This window comes from Ornithorhynchus anatinus, chromosome 2 (genome assembly GCF_004115215.2).
Source record: "Ornithorhynchus anatinus isolate Pmale09 chromosome 2, mOrnAna1.pri.v4, whole genome shotgun sequence".
NCBI classification, from domain to species: Eukaryota; Metazoa; Chordata; class Mammalia; order Monotremata; family Ornithorhynchidae; genus Ornithorhynchus; species Ornithorhynchus anatinus.
This window is the reverse complement of record NC_041729.1, coordinates 40,745,697-40,757,849: the sequence shown is the minus strand read 5'-3', so window position 1 is coordinate 40,757,849 and position 12,153 is coordinate 40,745,697. Positions and strand designations below refer to the sequence as shown.

The 12,153-nt window shown below is 46.5% G+C and overlaps 1 protein-coding gene across 1 annotated transcript in view; it reads right to left on the bottom strand.

The window, feature by feature from the left end:
• Positions 1 to 920: 920 nt before the first annotated feature.
• The window catches only part of MAD1L1 (mitotic arrest deficient 1 like 1), a 575,141-nt gene continuing 563,908 nt past the window's right edge, over positions 921 to 12,153 (bottom strand). The window contains exon 18 of the mRNA XM_029056371.1: positions 921 to 2,124. Coding sequence (XP_028912204.1) covers positions 1,966 to 2,124 — 159 coding nt within the window. The 3' untranslated portion in view covers positions 921 to 1,965. The remainder of the gene's footprint in view (positions 2,125 to 12,153) is intronic.

Below are 12,153 nucleotides of genomic sequence, written 5' to 3'. Positions count from 1 at the left end.
CCGTCCACTGCTGTCGGGAGACATGAGACCTTCACATTCTAGAAGTTTTTTAAGGGCTGAGCCATTTTGACTCGTGTCTGAAACAGGCCAACCGGGCCCTTGGAGATTCTGGGGACCATCGCTTGCCCACAAAGCCAAACTGGATGATTCTCAGGCTAGTCTCACTTGGATTATGTGATGCCAAGCTGGAGAGAAGGATGCTGAGCTACAAAGTGGCTTCCTCTGAAGGCAAAGAAACCATTTGAATGAAGGGCCCAGCCCAAGGTTCTGAGGTCATGAGGAGGTCTCTGCAGGGACACAACTGGTGCTGTGTGGAAAGTAATTGTAACCGGCAGGCCCACCTGATTCCTGACTGCAAACCAAAGAGCTCTGCATCCTCCCAGCCCCACTGAAATGCAGATAACAAAAGAAGTGGCTGAATTGGAAACAATTTCTGTGTGCTAACAGGCAATGGACTTGGAGTCAGAAGGACCTGAGTATTAATCCTGGCTCTACCACGTCTGCTGTATGACCTTGGGTAAGTCACTTCACTTCTCTGGGCCTCAGTTACCTCATCTGGAAAACGGAGATTAAGAGTGTGAGCCCCATGAGACTGTCCCCCACCCAATTACCTCGTATCTACTCCAGCACTTAGAACAGTGCTTGGCACATAGTAAGTGCTTAACAAGTACCATAATTTTTTTTTTCTTTTGGCACAAGCGGGAAAAGTTGCAGTCTCAACCTGGGATTGCATCTACTTATCCCAAGGTCCCAGGACTCTTCATTTGGTTATCTTGTCCACAGCTGTACTGAAGGGCACAGGACTCTTCATTTGTTTATCTTGTCCACAGCTGTACTGAAGGGCAGAGGTGTGAGGAGATGAGAGTGAAGAGGCAACGGCATCAGAAGCGCACATGCGCGCGCACACACACACACACCCGTACATACACCCCTCTCTGAATGGGGAAAACTTTATTATGTAATGAGAAATGAAAGCATCACTGCAGGGTAGGAAATGTCCAAGTTGCCCAGCTGATCAAAGGTCAAAGCAAGGGCAGCTTTGGGAGGAGTTGCCAAGTGTGGGAGAGGAGACTATTGGGCATAACGCTGCTTTGAAGGATCTAGACCACAGGGTAGCTTGAGGGAAAATCTGCCTCCAAGCATGACTTTGCTTCATCCCTCCTGAGGGCAGCTCCTTCAGACAGCAGGGTGGGAAGACTGAGGGATGGGGGAATGAGTTCTCCGGGGGTCTGAACCCTACCTGTAGGACAGACATGTATCCATATTTGGAGAATACAACAATTCATTTTTCCTTAAAGCCCAGGCTTGCTGAGTCTGAGGATATAATTCATTATTAAAACAGGTACCAGAGGCTAAGAGGCTAAAAGGCTGCTTCTCAGTGCAAGTCTCCACCCTTATTAAGGCAGAGCAAACAGCTGAAGGCCAGTTTGTGCATGGAACTACCCGCTGCCTGGACCCTTCTCTTCCCCAGGGGAAGCCGCGCCCAGGGAATGAGATCTTGGAGGCCATCAAATAGCCTGAGGACTCCCTCAGAGGTCCAGGACAGAGGGAGTGGGACCAGGAAGCAGTGAGGAAGGGAAACAAAAAGGTCTGAGATCCAACAGTCAGAAGCACCTCGCCAGCACCACTAGGGAGGAAGGGAGGTCTGGGATTGAGGAGAAGATATGAACCTAAGAAAGGGCCAGCGGGGCTAAGGGAAGAAAATCGAAGGGAAACTATATGAAGGCCACGCTTCCTAGGGAAGTCCAGTTAGGGGGCTTGGTGGAGTCTGAAAAAGAGGAAGCAACAGATACTATTGACAGCAAACCTTCCGAAAAATATTCCCTTACGGAAGGGAGGAGGCAGGAGGCACAAGGGAGAATCCAGAGCAGCGGGAAGTGGCACCAGGGGCATAACCCAACGCTCCCCATGCCTTCGGATTCTGCGGAACCCCAAGGCTGTAGGGATCTGGATGCAGGAGCTGGGTCAGGCGACTGTCTGGCGGCTGAAGAGGTCAAGGGTCACGGAACTGAGAAAAGCCGGGATGCTGTCCTGGTGGAGCAGGTGGAGATCGATGAGTTCGTGGACCGTGCGGGAGAACTCCGTTTCCAGTAGTTGCATATTCGCTCCTGAAGAGCCTGAAGACTGAGGAGGAAGGGGAGAACCCGATGACCGGAGAGAAAGGGGGGCAGGGGGGAGACAAGGGAAGGAGGGAGATAAAACGAGGAGGAAGGAGGAGAGAAAGAGAGAAAAATCTTTTAGAATCATGGCAATTTCCCTTCATTTTTCCTGATTTGCAAGAAATACTGCTCCCTCACCAAGGAGTCGTCTTCTGTGAAGATGTCTGTCTAATCAAGGTAACTGTAACTACCGGAGAGCAGGTGTTCATTGCAAAATTTAATTGGACTATTATTAAAGTTCTGCATTTCTAAGGTTCCTAAACAATCCCCCTCCCCCCACCACCTCAAGCAACTCACTCAATGCATAATAAATTACACAGCAAGGAAGGGCATTTAAACCTCCTCCAAAGGAAAAATAAACTTTGCAGGGGCTGTAAAATGAGGACCCTGAGGCAAGATAACGCACACTGAGGCCCTTCAACTGGGAACAGCTTTCCTAGAAAGCTGGTCTCAAACAACAGAGTATGCTTAATGTGCCTTTCCCATCCAAATATCCAAGGCGTCTTCCCTGACCATCTTTCTCATTCTTGCCTTTCAGCTCAGCGTCCCCAGCACCAAGGTAGTTCTGAGGTGGTGGGAGAATTCTTCTGGAAAAGTCATCCATTTGAAGGTTCAGACCCTAGAGGCAGGAGGCTCTACTGAAGCCTGATCTGATTCAGTAGGAGAAAAGGGACTCCCCGAGGATTGGTGTGTTTCCAGTTTCATCAGTCTAGACTCAGTTTATTAACTTTATATGTAAATGTCACATCTAATTGGGAAGAACAGACCACCGTGAGCATGTGTCAGGCACACTGGGGCAGGAGGCAGAGTTTTCAAGCGTGGTTTCCCATCTAAAAAGTTCATCGCCAGAGCCAGCCCTTCCATTTCCATTAGGGTTAACGCAGGAGTGGGTTGGAGTCCTTGGCCCTGGATTGGCTCCGGCCACATTTCAAATCTACCATGTTTGAGTAGGGAGACAGATTTACATACCTCCAGAGAAAAGAACAGGGAAAAGGGACCACGGTACCTAGGGAGGTGTGCCAGGTGTGCCACGGCAGCTGGCCAGAGTGGCTCTGTTCACCCCAGGCAGTGACTGGGCCCATCGGAATGAGAGCTGGAGATCTGATCCCTTCATTGGCATATCTGGAGAGCCCAAAGATCCCCCAGAATCACTTGTTTCATAAATCATTTTTGTGACGGGAAGGACAGAGCATGAAATGCTGAATACGGAGCCACTGATTCAATGGGCTCCAGAGAACACACCCAGGCATCTGGAGGTCAGCTGGAAGGCCTCCAGGTAAGACTGGGTAGGGGAATCAGAGAGGGGTACTGAGGTGGTGGCCAGGGTCAGGGCGCCCCAGGCGGACCCTCCCTGGAGACCAGAGACCCTAGGATGTCCTCTCACTTTTGCATAGAAAAGGATTAGCTGCCTCCAGAGAGAAGAAAACATTATACATCTTTCTTGCAACACTGGAATGGGGTAAATCCATCAAGGCTTTTATATATACATATAATAGCTCTATAAGCAAGTATAGAATTTGGAAGGCAGGGACCTGCATTACAGATCAACCTGTATGTCATTATTTGGCCTTTCTCCGAGAAGCAGGTAATGTGGACTTGGTGTTCCTTTTCCATTTGTACCACTCTATCTGTGCAGGAGAGGGAGGTTTGAGTAGGATCTGAAGTAAATTGTGGCAAGTGAATGCCTGTGAGAGACGCGTACAGCTCATCCACTGAGCTGTTAGTTTTTGTTGGAGTTTTCCTCAAAGGAAGGACATAGTTTCTATCCTCCGAGTCCTAATTTGCTGATGTTGCCTGCAGCCCAAGGCTTCCATCACTTTTGACTCTCTGCAGAGAGTTGAATGCGGATGGTATTCGAAGTATGAGAAGAATTTTGGGGTGGGCATGTCTGGAAATTTCCAGGGACAGTCTCTCTGGTTTCTGACCCCTCTTTTGGATTCTATCACTTTCAAGGCCAGAGCACATGAACAGTGCTAGAAAACTAAAATGCAAAATGCTCATTCATTTACTCACCTTGTTTCCCAGATCTATCACTTGGCATCCACCAATGAAGTAACAAATCTTACATGATCTTAACACCTGAGTGTATGTGGAAAGTCACAAAAGCGTTGAAATGTAAACTGGGGGACAGAGGCTAAAGGCATTGGGATGATGCAGTTGGGAGGAACTAAAGGGTCTTCAAGACTAGGAAAGGTGCATTCCCAGAGAATGACAGCCAGCTGTTGTCCATCTCCCTCCTGGATAGGACAAGGGGAAATGGCCCTCAGTGGCAGGATGAGGGACTTCGATTTTGATTTAAGGAAGAATTTCCTACGGGTGAGCGAGAGAGGCTGAGGAATCTCTATCATCATCATCATCATCATCATCAATGGTATTTATTGAGCCCTCATTGTGTTCAGAGCACTGTACTAAGCATTTAGGAGAGTACGCACAACAGAGTTGATAACCATGTTCCTTGCCTACAATGAGCTTACAATATAGAGGGGGATACAGACATTAATATAAATATATCATTTATAGATATGTACATATATGCTATGAGGTTGAGGGTTGGGCGAATATCAAGTACCCAAAAGTCACAGATCCAAATGCATAGATGACACAAAAGGTAGAAGGATCGGGGAAAAGAGGGCTTAATTGGGGAAGGCCTCTTGGAGGAGATATGATCTCTACCTTGAAGGCTTTACAACCGGGAAAGGAAAGTATCAATGGATTCGATTTTTAAGAAATCAACCCCTCAATCAATGGACCTAGGTTATCTATTAAGATGGCTAGTTGCCTGCTGCTGGTGTTATCAGAGTGCTTGGATATGGTTACAAGGGATGATAAGATAAGCTTATCCCTCAATGGGGGCAGGCGCTGGCAGGGGATAAAGATGCAGGGGACCTGCAGAATGGAACATTTCTGCGGGGAGGCTTCCAGTTTGCATGAAAGGTTACATTCCTGAAGCCACAATGCTCCAAAATGGATCTGCACAGCACACCACCCCCTCCCCACATGGCCCTACCCGTCTGCCTCCCTGCCGGAAATGGGAAAGCTGAAGCAACATTTGATCAAAGCCATCAGGACGAGACTCCGTGACACTCCAAAGAAAAGAGAGCCTTTTCAAGACTCAACTTGATTGGGAGTTAAAACGGACACATCAATCCGTTGCCTCAGTGACATTTGCAAATTGAGTGAAAGGGGCTGCTGTGCTCCCTCTGTGCTCCTTTACTCACATCACAGAACCCCCTTCCTTGCTGTTTTCCCTCCAAGTAAATAGGGCATCGCCTTGTGACTGGGGGAGGGGAAGGCTTAATAGACTTTTTTTCCTTTTTGGCATCTTGGTGGAGGCCCCTGCTCTATTTGTCAGCTCTCCTCATCCCCCCCGTCCTGTGGGAGATGTTCATTAGTGACAGGTCCGACGTGCTCTCTCTGCTCTGGGGAACTGCCTTGGCCTTGGCCCTCTGCTCACGGGGAGAGAACTCACCGGGTTTTGTTGTCTGTGTGGTCGAATACCTCATGGATGACCACTCGGTCTTTCTCCTTTGTTCTAGGACCCCTGTATTTTACCACCTCACTCCTGCTACAGCTCACCACATCCGAACCCCACTCTGCTCTATCTCAAGTAATCCTGGCTCCATTTGTCAGCCCAGGGCCCTGGGCCCTGGGTCCTTGTTGGCAAGAGTGTTCTTTTAGGGGAGCTTGGGGGAATCAGATGTGTCCTCATTTTTCCCTGAGAGTGAAACCAGGATGAAAAATCCTCCTAAAGCAGGAAATAATGTGTTGCTCTTTATGCTGTGTAAACTACCAGTTCTTAGGAGCAAGGCTTTCTTGATTTGATTTGATTTCCTGGGAGTGAACTCAGGGTTAGCATGATCAGGCAAGCCATTATTATGGGATTATCCCTTCTGATGACTTTGCCTTGATGCTCTCAGCGATCCTTCTTGAACAGCAATATGACCAGTGGGGTTGTTCTGCTTCTGACAAATCTCCTGGAGTCACTTGCTGCCTACCACTTTCCCTACACTCTTTTTCTATCAAAATTCGCCAGATCCTGGACTCGCTTTCAATGGATATCTCGAGCGATCACTCCCCAATCAGCCAACCTCCAAGTAGAACTGCACACAAACCATCCTGGGCAGCTGGATATCTACCCTGCATCGAAGCCTTTACAACCAAAGAAAGTCCCAAGGTTAACCACATTGACTGACCAAGTTTCTTCCTTCTCTCCTATGAAAATCCCTGTTGCTGTGCTTCCCTCATTTATTCTGGGTTATCTTTGGCTTTAGAGAAGCAGCATGGCCTCCTGGAAAGAGCAGGGGACTGGCTAGATTGTAAGCTCCTTGAGGGCAGGAGTCATGTCTACCCAACTCTTTTGTACTCTCCAAAGTCTTCTGCACCTAGTAATCACCTATTGCTTGATTGGTGGATTGACTGAGACAGAAGAACAGAGTTCTTCTCCAGCTCAGCCACTGGCCTGCTTGCTGTGTGACCTTGGGCAAGTCACAACCTCTCTGAGCCACAGCTCCCTCATCTATAAAATGGGGACCAGAAACCTGCTCTCCCTCACATGTGGAGCTCCATGTGGTACAGGGACTGTGTCTGATCTGATAATCTGGTATCTACCACAGTGCTTAGCACAGTGCTTGGCACTCCTCCTTACTCTCTCATCACAGGCAACACAACTATCACCTTCTCTATCCCAGAAGCCCGATAGGGTCACGAGTGACTCCTTGCAGTCATTTAACTCAGGACATAGTCCGGTGTTAAATGCTACCACCATTATATTTAATGACTCCGCCTCCTCCTCTACTATTATTATTGTGATTATTATTTTTATTATTCCCAGTCAGTCTTCATCTTTCTTTCAGCAGCCTCTCCAGAATCTTAGGTCTTATTGCCCTTAATATATTTGGCCTTGTCATAGTTCAACACACACCAATTTTTAAACAAAAACAAAAGAAACTGCTTTGACCTTTTAACAAGAAATCCTTTCATTTCTGCTTTCTGCATCTGATTCTGAGATTTTTTCTAAATGTCAATAGGAGCCGAATCTCCCAGGGCTGCCAGTTGGGGAGAGCCCACGAGCCTCTGTTTTGGGGTTCGGAGGGCTGAAGTGCCAGGGCTTTGCAGTCAGTACAGAGAAGGAAGCAGCCTGCATCTTTATTACCAGAGGAGACAGGTCTGTACACTTCTCATACCTAAAAGGACTAGGCAGATACCTGTGCTGGTGAAATCTTAGCACTCAAACTAAAATCTGCCTTGAACATTGGTCCACGCCAGAAGCCAAGTAGGGCAAATTGGCAGGTTACTGCAAGGCCAATTTGATTTTTCAGATATTTTAATCAATCAATCAATCATATTTATTGGGCAGTTACTGTGCGCAGAGCCCTAATCTAAGCACTTGGGAGGGTACAATGCAATAGAGTTAGTAGATACATTCCCTGCCCACAGGAAGTTTACAGTCCAATGGGGAAGGTATTTTCAATTTTCTGTTTATGTGGCTGATTCCACTTAGTAATAATGATAATAATAATAATTGTATTTGTTAAGCATTTACTATGTGCCAGGGACTGTACTAAGCGCTGGGGTGGATACAAGCCAAATGGGTTGGACACAGTCCCTGTCCCACGTGGGGTTCACAGTCTCAATCCCCATTTTACAGATGAGGTAACTGAATCACAGAGAAGTAAAGTGACTTGCCTAAGGTCCCATAACAGACAGTGGCAGAGGCGGAATTAGAACCCATGACCTTCTGACTCACAGGCCCATGCTCCATCCACTAGGCCATGTTACTTTTAGTAGTAGTAGTAGTAGTACAAGCACATACTGTGCACAAACCACTATACCTAGTGTGGGAAATAATGCACAGTTGAGGATTAGAGAGAGTCCCTGGACCTCACGGGGTTTTCAATCTAAGAATGGGGGATGGAATAGGGTGAAGGGACCAATAGTGGTAGACACATAAGGAAAAAATGAAACAAAGACTCTTCCACCCATTTCTCCTAGAAACCTCCTTTGCTCAACTCCTGCATTAAGCAATTGCCCAAGGAGAAAGGCAAATGGGAAGGGGCCTGGAAAAGGACTGCTCAAGCTATAATTCAATCAGGAGAATTCTGAGGAGCTGTATAATTGCTTAAACTTAGCTTTCTTGGGCTATGATATTATCAAAATCCTCCGATTGAATTATGCTGCACCAATCAATCTCTGCTTAGCATTATGCCATGTTCAAATATCATCAGGTCCCCAGGTAGCTACTAAATCACTATAATTAGGGGCTGTTCACTTGAAATTAGAGAGAGATTTTTTAAAAAACAAATTGCCCAATAAGACATCTCTGTGGCTGGAAATATTTATGGGGTGTATTTAACACTCAGTGTTTTGCTTTACTTTTCTCCCCTTTGGAATTAACTAGCAGGTTTGCCACAACCCTCAGCATGCCCTGTGGGAGAGCAAAAAAGATTTAACTCTAATGAAGATGCTTTGCTGCCCATCAGTCAACCAACACTTCCGTGTGCCAGGGTGACCTCGCCTCCGAAATGTCCTCTCCTACAGTATTCTCTTTCTAGCCTGAAAGAGCAAGAGCTGGGCTTTAGCATAATTGCTTCCTGCTCAGACCTCTCACCCTTAAGTCACAGCTTAGTATATAAGTGAACTTAAGCGGCAGAGGAGACGGACCATTTGCAAATGCCTTCCTCAAGCCCTAACCCAAAAAGCGGTTTTAACTCTGAGTAAAAGGCAAGGCAGCCTGCCCTTGCCAACAGCATACAGGAAAGTGTGGCCAAAGACAAGACCCTCTCTCCCAATATCCATCACCAGATTGGAGCTGATATCTTCCTCTCCTTATTTTTCCGATCCAAGTCAAATCAAAACTAGCCCCTGGTAGACAGATTTGGTTCCTTTCAGATACATTTCGTATCAGCACCCTTGTTTTCAATGCTGCCCCATACGCTGGTCATGTGGCTAGGTCAGGGTCTCTTCTGTATCTGGTTCTACAACTGTTCATTTCTTACCTCCAGGAAACTTTATTAATAATTATGATGGTAATAATAATAGAGCTGAGGTAAATAGAAGATAATCACGTTTCCTAAGCACTGGGGTGTATATATGATCATCAGGTCCCACATGAGATTCCCAGTCAATGTAGAAGGGAGAACAGGTATTGAATCTTATTTTGCAGAGGAAGAAACTGAGGCACAGAGAAGTGAAATGACTTGCCTGAAGGCACAGAGCAGGTATGTGGCAGAGTCAGGATTAGAACCCGGATCCTCTGATTCCCAGGCCCACGTTCTTTCCACTTGGCTATGCTGCTTCTCTCACAACATTAAAGTCCCCAGGAACTCCTTATTGTCAGTTAACCCACATTCAGTCGGTCCCTAAATCCTCCCAGCTTTTCCTAATAATAACAATAATAATACCATTTGTTAAGCCCTTACAATGTGTTAAGCATTGTACTAAGCTCTGGGGTAGATACAAGATTAGCAGGTCAAACTCTGTCCCTGTCCCACAAGGGGCTCACCGTTTGAGGAAGAGGGAGAACAGGTATAGAATCTCCATTCTACAATACTTCCTGGATCTACCCCTTTCCCTCTACCCAAATGATCCACACATTTGTCCAAGCTCTCATCATCCCAACTAGACTACTGCAACAGCTTCTTTACTGGTTCCCCTGCTCCATGCTGCTTTCCCTTTTGATCTATACTTCATTCCACTGTCCAAATCATCTTTCTGAAGCATGGTATGTAGCATTCACTCATTCAATCGTATTTATTGAGCGCTTACTGTGTGCAAAGTACTATACTAAGCACTTATCCCTCTGCACAACCCTCCACTCATCAAAAACCTCCAATGGCTACTCATTTCCCTCCTCAGTGAGCAGAAACTCTTGACCACTGGCTTCAAGGCTCTCTCCACACCCCCAGCTCTCCCCTTACTACATATTTGTTGTTCTCCTGCGAGTTAGAGGCATTTTCAGTGCCTTGAATGAAACTGCAGCTCAGCCAGGAGAAGAGGTAAAGCTACTAACTGAACCCATCCATCTCACTGCCGACTCCTCGCCCACATCCTCCCTCTGGTCTGGAACTCCTGTTCCTTTCGTACCTGATAGACTATCACTCTCCCCCACTTCAAAATCACATCTCCTCCAAGAGGCCCTCATTTCCCCCTCTCCCTTCTGTGTTACCCTTGTATCATACACTTGGATTTGTACCCTTTAAGCACTTGATAGTCACCCAACCGTCAGCCCCGTAGCACTTCTGCATGTAGCCATAATTGATTTTAATGTCTATTTCCCCCCATAAGCTCCTTATGGTCAGGGAATGTGTATAACAACTCTGCTCTCCCAAGTGCTTAATACAGCACTTTGCCCGCAGTAAGCACTCAATAACTACCATTGATTGATTGATTGAATGGGGTAGGGTTGGGAAAGCACTGGGAAGCAGAAGCGATTTGAGAGAGCGAGAAATTGATTCTAAAGCGATGTACAGAAATTGTATAAGGGACAAGGGGGCTATCTGACTGACCTGCCCCTTCCTCTTCTTCCTTTCGCTGAAGCCCTTGAGCATACCACTGTAATCTCCTGCTTACAAACCAGGTCAAATGCTGTCTTCTTTTGGTGCCATTCTGACCACACTACTACTCACCTCAGAATCTGGCAATGGTTCCCTGGTCCCCACATCACAAGTCTAAACTCATAACCTTGAACTTCAAGGGCCTTCTGCTCCTGGCCACACTCTACACACAGGCTATCCCTGCCCATGATTTCCTAGCCTACATTCTCTGCTCTAGCCAAGCAAAACTCACCCTCAAACTGTACACAGCCACTTCCCTCAAGACCTACGCAGAAGCTGCTCTCATACACAAAGAAACCCACTTCCTTCCATTCCCCCAAGGCAATTTCTTCCCATCCACCAATAAACTGTCCCTAATTATTCAGAGCTTACTTCCTACATAACACTAACTCCCACATGACCACTGCATTGCCCTGCACTACTGTGGCAGTAATAATAATAATAATAATGTTGGTATTTGTTAAGGGCTTACTATGTGCAGAGCACTGTTCTAAGCATTGGGGTAGATACAGGGTAATCAGGTTGTCCCATGTGAGGCTCACAGTTAATCCCCATTTTACAGATGAGGTAACTGAGGCCCCGAGAAGTTAAGTGACTTGCCCACAGTCACCCAGCTGACAAGTGGCAGAGCCGGGAGTCAAACCCATGACCTCTGACTCCCAAGCCCGGGACCTTTCCACTGAGCTACGCTGCTTCCCAAGTATTCATGGGCAGTTGAGTATACATTGTATATCTTCTATTTATGAATTGGTGTTCCCACAAGATATATGGAGATCACATTTTCAATGTGACCCGTCTATGAGTAGTTTCTTGTTCAACTGCTGTGATCCACATTTCAGTCAGGTTTTAATGGACATTTTTAAGCTGCCCTGCACAGACAGCTGAAGACATCCAGTGAAATCTGGACCAAACTTTAATCTAAACAACTTGATAACTGATGGCCCAGCACCCTCCCAAATGTGAAACCCCTATATCTATCATAGCCTTGAAAACCTTAATGATAATAATAATAATTAATAATTCTGGTATTTGTTAAGCACTTACTATGTGCCAAGCACCATTCTAAGCACCAGGGTAGGTACAAGGTAATCAGGTGGTCCCATATAGGGCTCACAGTCTTAATAACCACTTTACAGATGAGGTAACTGAGGCACAGAGAAGTTAAGTGGCTTGTCCAAGGTCACACAGCAGACAAGTGGCGGAGTGGGATTTGAACCCACGTCCTCTGACTCTCAAGCCCATGCTCTTTCCACTAAGCCATGCTGCTTAACAACAGGATAGCTATTTATCCATCTGTCCTTGGGGTTCAAAGATGGTACTGCTGGTAAAATGGTAAGTGTCGAACTGTGTGCTTAGGCGCAGCTGAAAAGATTGGTGTGTGATTGACAATTCCTTCCACAACAGGACATGAGAAAGGCATCCTTTGCTTTACTGCTAAATCA